Source organism: Hyalella azteca, unplaced genomic scaffold, assembly GCF_000764305.2.
Source record: "Hyalella azteca isolate HAZT.00-mixed unplaced genomic scaffold, Hazt_2.0.2 contig9563, whole genome shotgun sequence".
NCBI lineage: Eukaryota > Metazoa > Arthropoda > Malacostraca > Amphipoda > Hyalellidae > Hyalella > Hyalella azteca.
In genome coordinates this window covers 63,803-76,792 of record NW_025939632.1, presented here as the reverse complement: position 1 = coordinate 76,792, position 12,990 = coordinate 63,803, and the positions used below count along the sequence as shown (strand labels likewise).

The 12,990-nt window shown below is 39.9% G+C and overlaps 1 protein-coding gene across 4 annotated transcripts; it reads left to right on the top strand.

Annotated features, from left to right (window-relative positions):
- Positions 1-1,543: 1,543 nt before the first annotated feature.
- LOC108666790 (delta(7)-sterol 5(6)-desaturase ERG3B) lies at positions 1,544-11,833 on the top strand. Of its 4 annotated transcripts, none has more exons than XM_047882060.1 (7): positions 1,546-1,983; positions 3,833-4,041; positions 4,916-5,164; positions 5,842-6,025; positions 7,858-8,030; positions 10,663-10,875; positions 11,178-11,833. In XM_047882060.1, exons 1-6 carry the CDS (start codon positions 1,791-1,793, stop codon positions 10,864-10,866), a joined length of 1,212 nt encoding a protein of 403 aa, XP_047738016.1. In that variant the 5' UTR covers positions 1,546-1,790; the 3' UTR covers positions 10,867-10,875; positions 11,178-11,833. The 4 variants fall into 4 exon arrangements, with proteins under 4 accessions (XP_018009205.1, XP_047738016.1, XP_018009204.1 ...); XM_018153715.2 differs by lacking the exon at positions 11,178-11,833 and adding an exon at positions 10,908-11,146; XM_018153714.2 differs by having other exon boundaries at positions 1,547-1,983; positions 10,663-10,907; positions 11,100-11,833.
- The last annotated feature ends 1,157 nt before the right edge of the window (positions 11,834-12,990 follow it).

Below are 12,990 nucleotides of genomic sequence, written 5' to 3'. Positions count from 1 at the left end.
AAATTTGTCTTTTATATTCTGTAAATAATACATTCTTAAGGTTCAATTCGCATTATAAGAACACTACGTTGTACGAACTAGTAGGAACGTTGTAGGAATTGTTGTATGAACTTTTAAATGGCATGCAATCTATAGTAGAGGCACATGAAAATAATGTTTGGGCAAAAAATTAGTCTGTGAAAGAAATGCGGTTAGAAATTTGAGAAGCAATCGTATTCATGATACTCAAGGTTTGACCGCTTATATTGCATCAATCCGCGCTGAAACGAATTCTAGGATGTGGAGAGCGAGCTGGTATAGCTCAACACGGACCATGGGCGGAGCTGACGTTGCTGGTAACAGGAGAACCTTGGTTCTCCTCTATGGGTGCCCACACAGTGAAAGCAGGTTGCCAGCGTGCTGGTTACCTGCCGAGGCTGGCGCCTGAAATTGAAATAAATAGGCCTGACGGTTGCCTATTCGTACAGGTTTTCACTGTGAACACTTAAATTATTATCCTATGTTCATTCTTGTGGCAGGTTGGAGCAGGTTGCCCGCGCGGGCAAACCTGCTTTCACTGTTGCACGTACCCTATAGCGGGATAACCAAGCTTACTATTAGTTTGATGGTGTTTACCGTTTTCTTCATTCTTTGTAGCTTTCGTTCCATAATTGTTTGGAAGTTGTCATCCATCTGACGGTATAGCAACAGGTAACTGGAGTCACCGTCATAGAGAAGAGGTCAAGTTTCGACGGAAAACAAACACTGAAATAGAGCTTTGAAGCAGCTGTGTCATCACAACGCAAGCATCCCTTCTAATTATAATACACAAATCCCGAATTATGATATTAGGAACATCCCCAGTCATATGGTGTTATGCTTTCGCCTCACTGCGACATTCCGTTGATCGAGTGTTTGCCATTACAACGTAATCACTCATCAGCAGGTATCACTCATATCCGTTTTTAAATTTAAAACAAAAATAATGAGTATCATGTAAAGAGGGCCAACGCTAATTACCGTGCAGTGGGAATCCACGAATTCGTTTTACATTACATTATCAGTTAATTCATACGTAAATAAACATTACAGTTAAATAATATGGTTTTAATAATTGATATTAATCCTAGATGATTATTTTCCCCATGATTAATTATGAAGTAAACCTCTCAGAATTTCGCTCCCAAATTCAAATCCAAATCGTTCATGAAGAAAACTGAACAATTTTTCCTGATTCGATTGGTCAGGTCCAGTCTTGTGTATCACTCAAAATGGCTCATGAGGGGGACATGGCAATAGCCTCAATAACTCGACGGGCGCGTTTCTGTCCGACTAGTTTAAACATAGTCCAGTCTGTCCTATTGTGTCCAAATACATAAATAATTTATTTCTTCTCACAGAGCGCATTCCCGAAATTCGATGCAAAATTCCAACTAACAATTGTATTATCGACTTAGTGTTTGCGAAAAGTTGGTACCACGATACATGTTTACTTTCGTGTTAGAAAATCTTGAGTTTTCTATGAGTTACAGATTGCAGAAGGAAATCCCAGGTGCCAGTTGCTGTGCACTCGACGCAGTTCTCTTGACTCTTCATCAGCATTCAGCATCGGCAGTCAATCGCGGACCTTTGAGAAGTGCGGTTGCCTGCTGATAAGTGACCGGTATGCTCGGGCGACCGATAATTCGGAAAATCTATGTGAAAAACTAAGTATTTTTGGGATTCATCTATTATTCTTTCCTGTATATTGTCTCTAATTAATGGTTTTGTGGTGCAGATAACATTTGAGTAATCAAGTTACAGTGTCGAAGATGACGTCTTCGAGGACCGTTACCAAAACCAAAGTCGCCAAATCCCGTTCTAAAATGGCCAAAGATCCCATGGCAGTCACATGGACTGAAAATTATAGCGACACAATAGAAAAATATTGGAAGCGTCTCCCGAAAAGCGTGGCAAATATTATTGTGTTCCTCTCGGTCTTCATCCTTGGAGCGACAGTTAGAGGTCGGTGTTGTTGCAATGCAATCACGTGGTCCTAGTCAAGGCAAATTTTAGATCCCTATAACCTCTTTATTCAACATGTACTCACATTAAAAATATTTTTCTAGACTTGTGACTTCTACGCAGCGTTATGATCTATCAAATCAATACTGAAATTATATGTTCGTAATCCTTACATTATTTGAAGTTAGGTTCGTATTATCGTCACGCAAGCACCGATGCGTGACGGGAGCAAATAGTATATTTTTACACTTCGTGGTACTCACTTATAAGCAATAGTTCTCGTGCATGGTGCATGCGTTGTAACATACCGTTGACGATACAATTGTTATGACGCATGAGCTGTCATGCAGCATTATACTCTTTCTTGCACCGCATGCGCCGTCTTGCAGCATTACAGACGCATTTCTCGAACCGCATGCGCTGTCTTGCAGCATTATACTCTTTCTTGCACAGCATGCGCTGTCTTGCAGCATTACACTCTTTCTTGCACCGCATGCGCTGTCTTGCAGCATTATTTCTTGCACCGCATGCGCTGTCTTTCAGCATTATACTCTTTCTTGCACCGCATGCGCTGTCTTGCAGCATTATACTCTTTCTTGCACCGCATGCGTTGCCATGCAGCATTACAGAGCATTTCTCGAACTGCATGCGCTGTCATGCAGCATTATATACGACTTTCTTGTGTCGCGTTCGCCCCGTGCTATGTACCGCAAGTATCACAATTTTTGCAAGACGAAACCATAAATTCATCGCTCACAAGTGAAGAAAAGCATTTCATTCTTCTGAATGAACCTGCAATGCACTATTCATGGTTAAATCCTTGCACCCTCAGTTGTTTCGTGGAATTGTTATTTAATTTTAGTAAACTAAAACTCGTCTATTGACGAGTCCAACCTAAACCGCAAAATCACATATTTCAAACTTGATTTTCTGTGTACTCACTTATTTTACTGACTTATCTGACTTATACTACTTTACTGTATTATTACTTAAACTATTTTTCCTACCATTACTTAACTGACTTATAGTGTACTGACTGACTTATAGAGCTTGCCACTAGTGTGTACTGACATTTCAAAATCTGATATTTCCACCTTGATTTTCTTCTGCATGGACTCCAATAAAATGGTTCGCTCACACAAAGAGCATTTCTCTATGGCATCTGAAAATGTCAAATGTCTGCCAGTTGTGGTGACAGAATCAACAAGCAGTCATCGAAATCAAATTTTGTAAATCAAATCGAAGCTACATTTAGCAGTAATTTCCATTGACGAATCGTTTACAATGCAGTCAAAAGTATATGCCTAGTGAACTGCTTATTGCGAATTTGACCCTTGAATGCTCTTCGCTAAAACAAGGATTGAAACTTATTTCTGCTTACTGATTTTCTTGAGAATGTCTTAAAAAATATAACCCAGTACTCACTGAAGTGAGTGACAGAGAGCGCATTTTCTCGGTCGTCCGTGACGTGAAGTCACGGACGGACGTCACGGACGGATATGACGAGCACAATAGTGCTTTTTTAACGGATTTTCTCATTTATGGAAAAAGTGTACTATTGTGCTCGCCATGTCCCTTCGTCTGTCTGTCCGTCCGTGACTTGACGTTTTCGTCAAGAAAATGCGCTCTCTGCAGTGAGTACTGAGTTATATTTTTTCCATAAATGAGAAAATGCGCTATAAACGCGAAAAATGAAATTGTTATTAATTACACGTTACGAAAATATCCATCCTTCCCTTGTACGCTGATTGGCTTAAGACTCAAAAGTATATGACGCTGAAGAAGGAGTTTTTAGCCAGCCTTGACGCCGAAAAAGAAGTTATTAGCATGCAGTCTCTCCCTCCTCCAGGAGAGTGGCTGCACATCGCTGCTCACTTCTTCAGGGCCTTCTTCGGCGCCGGCGTCAGCAGCGCTGGCACCCCTGACGCCCCCTTTAACAGCTCGGGCCCCGGGGGCCTGCCCCTGTATACCAACCGCCTGCAAAACTGGCCCTACTATTTCGTGGTCTCCGTCATAGTTTCCTACACGTTCTTCTTCGGGATAGGAGGCTTCTTGCACGTAAGTTGTGGTGGTGATGATAACGAAGAGTTGTGGTGGTGATGATAACGAGGAGTTGTGGTGGTGATGACAACCTGGAGTTGTGGTGGTGTAGGAGGCTTCTTGCACGTGAGTTGTGGTGGTGATGATAACGAAGAGTTGTGGTGGTGATGATGACGAGGAGTTGTGGTGGTGATGACAACCTGGAGTTGTGGTGGTGATGATAACCTGGAGTTGTGGTGGTGATGATAACCTGGAGTTGTGGTGGTGATGACAACCTGGAGTTGTGGTGGTGATTGGTGATGACAACGAGGAGTTGTGGTGGTGATGACAACGACGAGTTGTGGTGGTGATGGCAACAAATGAGTGTTGTTATGTATGTCGTTGTAGTAGTTTTTGATTTTTATTCGTTTCAACTCACAATATTACCTTGATAAACCAAAATCATGATTCTTTACATATAAGATTATTGCATGCTAAAAAGTTTACTTATATATCCCTTGCAGTGGTATTACTACGTGAACAACTATTTACTGTACATAAATATTATTGCATGCTAAATAGTTCACTTATATATCCCTTGCAGTGGTATTACTACGTGGGCAACTATTTCCTGTACATAAATATTATTGCATGCTAAATAGTTTACTTATATATCCCTTGCAGTGGTATTCCTACGTGAACAACTATTTACTGTACATAAAGATTATTGCCTACTAAATAGTTCACTTATATATCCCTTGCAGTGGTATTACTACGTGAACAACTATTTACTGTACATTTACTGTACATAAATATTTTAACTGTACTACTGTACATAAATACTGTACATATTTTATTTACTGTACATAAATATTATTGCATACTAAATAGTTCACTTTTATATCCCTTGCAGTGGTATTACTACGTGAACAGACGTGACCGCGCGCACGAGTGGAAGTGTCAGCCGGACAACTGGCTGAGTCCTGAGCTAGAGAGACATGAGATCCTACTGGGTTCCTTCTCGCTGTTTATTGGTGCGACGATATCCTCGCTGGTGTCCTGCTACGTCATGAACGGCGGCGAGACCTGCATCTACTACAACATCGACGAGTATGGCTGGACCTGGTACTTTATCTCGTGGCCATTCACTTTCATATGGCAGGTCAGTAACACTGAGTGCTGGTGTACACTCAAAGAAATTGATGGAACCTTGTCCAAATAGTGAAGCACTTTTGTCAATACGTGGGTCATCTGACCCAGTTTAGCCCTGAAAAAGGACGTATCAGTGCTACAGGCAAGAAGTGTGTCAGTATCTTCGGCATTAAAGAATAGGCCTGGATAGGCCTGTTTGGTAATGATTAACATCATTGGGAATGATGGTAACTATAACTATATGACTATACCAGGAATAACTCTACTTGGTCTCGTGGCCCCTCACGTTTCTATGGCCAATGTGCGGTACATAGAAATATTGTACGTGGAAATATTGTGCTTGGAAATATTGTATCTAATGTTTCAAGTATGAGATCTGGCAATGAGCATCGGCCTTGAGTGATTAATTTCTAAACAAATAAGCTTAATTTTTTGCAAAACAGTGCGACTTCTCTCAATAATCTAGTTAATAAGAACTTTTATCGCTCGGCCTCAAAGAATCTATAAGACATCACACCATATTTGCATTATTTTAATGAAGACCCAGTAAAATCGTTAAATTTATCCCACTTTTCTTTGGTTTGATATTTTTTAAGTGGAAAATTTTTTATTTTTTATCATCGTGGAAAAAATATAGCAAAACGTAGAGCCTAAATGCGGTACCCTTTGTCTGGAACCGTTGCCTAGGACTACCTGACGTACTGGCACCACCGCATGTACCATCACCCGCTGCTGTACCGCCACTTCCACAAGCTCCACCACAAGTACAAGCAGCCAACCGCCTTCAGCGTCACCGCCATCCACCCCTTCGAGTTCGTACACATGCAGGGTGTCATGGTCAGCCCTATGTTCCTCTTCCCCGTGCACTGGAGTGAGTCAGGCTTGTCTTAAGTATTGTACAAATATTAACGTATGTAACTTAAAACTATGTTGGGGAAAGTGGGATACAGTGGGAAATAAGGGAATAGTGGGACATGTCACTTATTTATATACCAAGAAATAATATTGTAATAATATTACCGTATGTAACGTAAAACTATGTTGGGGATAGCGGGGTATAGTATAATATAGACATAAGGGAATAGTGGGACAAGTTCATTATTTTATATACTAACCCGTGCACTGGAGTGAGTCAGGCTTGTCTTAAGTATTGTAACAATATCAACGTATGTAACGTAAAAAAATATAACTCAGTAGTCACTGCTGTGAGTGACAGAGAGCGCATTTTCTCGTCGACGAAAACGTGAGGTCACTGACGGACAGACAGAAAGACAGACAGAAAGACAGACAGACGGACATGGCGAGCACAATAGTGCATTTTTTCCATAAATGAGAAAATGCGCTAATTATGTTGGGGAAAGTGGGGTACAGTGGGACATGGGGAACAGTGGGACACGTCCATTATTTTATGTAACAAAAAATAATATTGAACAACATTTTGAGGTAGTTATAGAAGATAAGTTATTGCATTGGTTGATGTGGGAGAGATACAATATAGAAGAGAAATTGGTGCAAGGAAAAGGTAAAAAAATCTTTCCGGCCATTGCAGGGAGAACAAAAGCTCAATAACTCTATTCATGTATAATTTGGTTTCACTGAGCCAAAAACATCATATTTTGGCAGGATAACAAATCAAAAAGACGAAGATGACGAATTTGCAATATTTTACTTGCGCCATAGAGAAAATACTTTGCGTTTTTCATTTCCTGATGCAGCTGAACTCGTATCAATCAGAAAGAGAGACATCAAAGTCATTCAATGCCACCCTATACTAATTGCGGAAAAACATAAAGACATATTCATAACCTGAAATTTGGCCATAATTTTCATAATTAGGGAAAGTGTCTTAATGTACTCCACGGACTGTCTCATATGGTACCACTGCCTTGGGTACTGTGGGACATTTTATTTCATTTTGTATTTTTTTATTATGACTAGCCAAAAGAACAGTTCTGATCATATCTTAGGTACTTAGCAATACAACGAAGGATTTGATGTTTAATTTTATTTTGAGTTTCGCATTATATAAAGGAAGTTAATAATGACATTTGAAATTTTTTATATTCCAATGCACCCCACTTTCTCCTACGACTGAAGGCTACAATATCAACTAAATCAAGTATATATACTATACACTATGTACAGTTATCTACTCCAGACCCTTGCTTCTAAATGCCGGCTTAATAACTGATTTTATTTTCCATCATACCTGATAACCAATAAGGAATGCCTACACTACCACGGCATCATCGGTTGCTAGCGGTAACACTTAACGTTCTGGTTGATTGCAGCGACGTTTGTGACGCTACTGATGTACCTTTACTACCACGGCATCATTGGTAGCAGTAACACTAACGTTCTGGTTGAATGCAGCGACGTTCGTGACGCTGCTGATGCACCTTTACTACCACGGCATCATTGGTAGCGGTAACACTTAACGTTCTGGTTGATTGCAGCGTCGTTCGTGACGCTGCTGATGTACCTTTACTACCACGGCATCGTTGGTAGCGGTAACACTTAACGTTCTGGTTGATTGCAGCGACGTTCGTGACGCTACTGATGTACCTTTACTACCAGTGCATCATTGGTAGCAGTAACACTAACGTTCTGGTTGAATGCAGCGACGTTCGAGACGCTGCTGATGTACCTTTACTACCACGGCATCATTGGTAGCGGTAACACTAACGCTCTGGTTGATTGCAGCGACGTTCGTGACGCTGCTGATGTACCTTTACTACCACGGCATCATCGACCACTCGGGCATCAACTTCAAGGCATATTGGTGGCAGCCGTGGCAGCCAGACTGCATCTTCCACGATAACCACCACCAATACTTCCACGTCAACTTCGGCTTCAACTGCGAGCTCTGGGACAAGGTGGGTCACGCTGCTGCCAGCTCTGGGACAAGGTGGGTCACGCTGCTGTCAGCTCTGGGACAAGGTGGGTCACGCTGCTGCCAGCTCTGGGACAAGGTGGGTCACGCTGCTGCCAGCTCTGGGACAAGGTGGGTCACGCTGCTGCCAGCTCTGGGACAAGGTCTCTTACACAACTTCGACTTTCCGCCAGACTTGAGCTTTGCTGAGAACGTTTTTCCTTCTCTTTAAAAAGCAGTCATTACTTTTGAGACAATACCTCTAGAAACTTCAAGCAATCGGAAAGTTTCTGTCACACTAGCACCTGTCATACGGGCACAAACAATTTGACCTCTTTGAAAGTCAGTAAGGTTTGCCTTTTATAGGTTATAGTCTTATAGATTATTTTATTGACGCAAAAAAAAAATTACTAAAAATATCTGTGCAAGGATAAAATATCAATTAGCAGCAACAATAAACAGTAAAAAATACAAATATGTCGCGTTTTCATTGTTATGAACATGTTCAAAAATGACGATTGTTGATTGTGTTTTCCTAACTTTGTCCATCTCCTGTATATCTCGAGTCATTGAAGCGTAACAGCTTGCACGGCACTATTTTTGTTCTATTCTTCAAGGAAAAAAGTTTCGCGTTCTTGGCTCAAATAACTCAATTACTTTTTATTTTGAAACAATGTCACCCTAAGTTAAAGCGCCGCGCTGGCGTCAGGATATGCGATCCTAGCGCATCCTGTAGGAGACGTGCTCATGAGTCCTGAGATTGCGGACCGGACGAGTGTACTCTGCGTAGTAAGTATTTAACAGATAAACTAGAGTTTATATCCTTCATCTCCTCCAACGTCGGACATTTAGCGCCGATTAGTGCGTGACATTTTCCGAGGAAAAATTTTTTAGTAAATATCCTTATGTAATAGATGCACTTGTTGGTTTTTATACATAGGAAAGACAAGCGATTCTGTGTCATCAGACAATTTACTCCCCGACATATTCAGATTTTTTCCCATTGCGCTTCTGAATTGTAACACCCGCCAAATCCATTATTCAGATTATAGGATAATATTTTCGCGCTATTGTATTTATGAAATCAAGTCACGGCCGTGGGTCTCCAGCCTATGAACAGATGGGCGCTTACAGATGTCGATGCTTAGCTTTATTGTAAACATATTGGTTGGCCGCAATTTTATTGTGAAAAATATAAATTGGTAAAAAGCTAAATTGCAGCAATTACTTCATGTAAATCATTCAATAAAGATGAGCCGTAATTTCTTTTTAGAAACAATGCTGCATATCGTACAGGGGTAACCTTGATCTCATGCCTATGAGGGCCTCAGGGATAAATAACCTGTAAGTGGCATAATCAGTTTTAGTACGTTAGAACTTATGTCAGTTGCAAGGTAACAGATGTTTCTTATAATTAGTTGAGATAATACAGCCCTACCTCACGCCACTTCTTATCGCCAGCCCTTATCAGTATCGAGCAAATCTTGGTTCAGATCTTTATCACTGCACCCAAAATATATGCATGGTTTAGATCCCTCATTAAACATGAGCGTAATCAAGCAATAAGTGCAAGACAAACAAACTCTTGAGAGAGCGACCTTTACCCTCGGCTTCTCTAGGACATTTTCCCAGACTCGTACGTGCCCTGACCATGCCAGTTGCGATACAAAACCTTGGCCGCCACCCCGATAACGTACGTTATCTGTCGAGCTACCACTGAGTCACGTTTTAACATGGGTGCACATGCAATATGTTACTTCGAAGCCATATTTTAGCCCCTAGTATTGGGCCTGAAGCTTTAAATATCAAAGATTTTTCTAAGAAATTCAGAAAAATAATCCTTAGTTTTTAGCGCATTTTCTCATTTATGGAAAAAATGCACAATTGTGCTCCCATGTCCGTCTGTCTGTCTGTCTGTCCGTCCGTCCGTCCGTGACCTCATGTTTTCGTCGACGAGAAAATGCGCTCTTTGTCACTCACTGCAGTGAGTACTGAGTTATATTTTTATTGTTCATCAGTTGTAATCAAGACTGCGTTCAATTTAATCATGTTTTCCAGACTAAAATATTGTTCTTCACACCTTTGATAGATTTTGTTTGAATCTGAATTTTAGCTTGAAGTTCGCTCACAGGCACTGACTGTTGATTCTCGTGAGTTTCTTATATTCACAAAAATCCAATGTTTAATTCAGTCACCATTAGAATCACTAAACTATTTACAACAGTAAGACCGTCCAGGAAAGCCACACACCATTAAAATCGCTGAGGTAGTATATCTTCTGAAGCCTATATGGGGCGATATGCCTGTTATGTATAATTAATATATCATGTATCTCGATACAAGAATAACTGCCTTGTCATCCTCGCAACGCGTGCAACAACCCGAAGTAAATATATGTTCTGTATGACGTATTATTAATGTTTCCAGATTCACGGAACGTACAGACAGAAAGACAAGATATACAACGAAGAGACAACCCAAAGTAAATAATGTTCTGTATCACGTATTAACTCTTCACGTATTAATTCTTCACGTATTAACTCTTCACGTATTAACTCTTCACGTATTAACTCTTCACGTATTAACTCTTCACGTATTAACTCTTCACGTATTAACTCTTCATCACGTCTTTCCAGATTCACGGAACGTACAGACAGAAGGACAAGATATACAACGAAGAGATATTCTTCGGACAAGGGAAGGACATCGCGGACTGCGACGAGGCTGAACTGGTCGTGGACTTGGCGGAGCGGCGCTCAGAGAACAAGCTCGCCTACCGCGGCACCGTACAGGAGGAACAGGTTCAGGTTCTGGCGAAGAAACTTAATAAGAAAAAGTGATGTCTCGAGGTCCCAATAGCACCGATATATAATTAATCGAGGTCCCAATAGCACCAATATATAATTAATCGAGGTCCCAATAGCACCAATATATAATTAATCGAGGTCCCAATAGAACCAATATAGAGTTAATCGAGGTCCCAATAGCTCCAAAATATAGTTAATCGAGGTCCCAATAGCTCCAATATATAATTAATCGAGGTCCCAATAGCTCCAATATATAATTAATCGAGGTCCCAATAGCATCAATATATAATTAAATTAAAAGATTTCCTACGAAGAAACTTAATAAGAAGAAGTGATGTCTTGAGGTCCCAATAGCACCAATATATAATTAATCGAGGTCCCAATAGCATCAATATATAATTAAATTAAAAGATTTCCTACGAAGAAACTTGATAAGAAGAAGTGATGTCTCGAGGTCCCAATAGCACCGATATATAATTGAATTAAAAGATTTCCTATTTTGCTTCTCTGTTCAGTTAGAGTTTAACTTATTCTAACATCGAACCCTAAGTTACGCAAGTCAAGATGAGAGAGCTTTCAGCCGCTTATTATTACATGGTCTCAGTACATGCAAAAAGAGAATTGTAAATTCTTGAATATAAGGCAACATGTGTATTATTTTCAAAATACATACCTTCTTTTCTTATAGAAGCTCTTTAAATTCAAGTGCAAGTATTAATTAATTACGTTAACCAGAATAATTAAATACACATGGAAGTCAGTATACTTATTGCAAACATGTATGCCCGACGCTCTTTCATTAGACGATAATTTTCTTACCAAGCAAATCAGTCGGCTAGTTTTTGTGAAGAAACAGTCGTCTCTCGATGTCAAAACGATATTCAGCATTGGTTTAATGAGATTTGATTAAACTGAATTCTGTATATTGTTGTTTTGAGCGACAATTCATTAATTGCCTTAATATAACATGCAATAACATGTGGATTAAAAGAATATAAAACATGTTGCATTTTAATATTGGATTCCAATATTTGAGCGTGGTATCTTACATACCTTTGCCGATAGGCTATGAAAATTTTATTTTCAATATATTGGTTATTAATCTTGAAACGATATTTGTAATATACCGGTGGCCATACTTTCAAAACTCGCCAAGTGAACGTAAGTACTTACTCTCTATTTTCTTGTCTATGATTGGTGGATTTTGCTTGAAAGGCCGTCAATGATTGGCTGATGAATTTACGATCTCTTAACTTTTTTTTTGAAAGTATAGGCCCAGCATGAGAAACCCGATAATGGGTGCATGACGGACCGAACCAAAAGACAGCTGTGAGATGGTCAGATGGATGATGTTACGTCCATTTATTGCTGTATTCCTTTCTAAACTATTACAATCAAAGCTACGCGAGAAATATCGCTGAATTTTATCATTAGATAATACAAAACTTGTACAAACTCCGTAGAGTTGTTAAAATTCTTGCATTTATTGAAATCATTCTAACTGGAACCCATCTTAAAGTTCTCACAATGGGCATTATAAATCTTACCATAACCAACTAATAGTGTTTGCTGTGAAGAAAATGGTGTTGGGTGAAAAAGTCTGGTTATAAATTATAAGGCAATTAAAATAAAGCTATTGTAATGCTCTAAAGCGGAAACAGGCTATGTAAAAAAGCCGATGCTGGTGATGCTGACACCGTTCTGTCGGAGAGCCGATGTAGGTGATGCTGACACCGTTCTGTCGTCGTTCTGTCGAAGAGCCGATGTAGGTGATGCTGACGCCGTTCTGTCGAAGAGCCGATGTAGGCGATGCTGACGTCGTTCTGTCGAAGAGTCTATGTAGGAGGATATGGCCTATATTTTGTCCCACATCTGGCATAGAGATTGTTCATCCATCATGCAGTATGTAACCTGTCAGATCGATTAACTTTCGACTTGTGTACAATACTGGCATTTGAATATGAAATTTTACAGGGGATCGCGTTTACCTCCTAACTTTAAAAATGTACTACTGCAGAAAATGAACTATGAGAAAATTCCAAATCGAACATCAGTGCTTTTGAATTCCACACTTAATTATTATCTAAATCGTAGAATATATTTATCACAATAAGTTGTCTCAAATACCCCTTATTTTCTTTGTTACTTCCTCTACAC

Excerpts from the sequence above, each read along its gene's own strand:
- LOC108666790 (XM_047882060.1), top strand. The coding sequence starts at position 1,791 with ATGACGTCTTCGAGGACCGTTACCAAAACCAAAGTCGCCAAATCCCGT. Across the intron at positions 5,165-5,841 it reads CATTCACTTTCATATGGCAG|GACTACCTGACGTACTGGCA; the intron begins GTCAGTAACACT and ends ACCGTTGCCTAG. Across the intron at positions 6,026-7,857 it reads CCTCTTCCCCGTGCACTGGA|CGACGTTCGTGACGCTGCTG; the intron begins GTGAGTCAGGCT and ends GGTTGATTGCAG.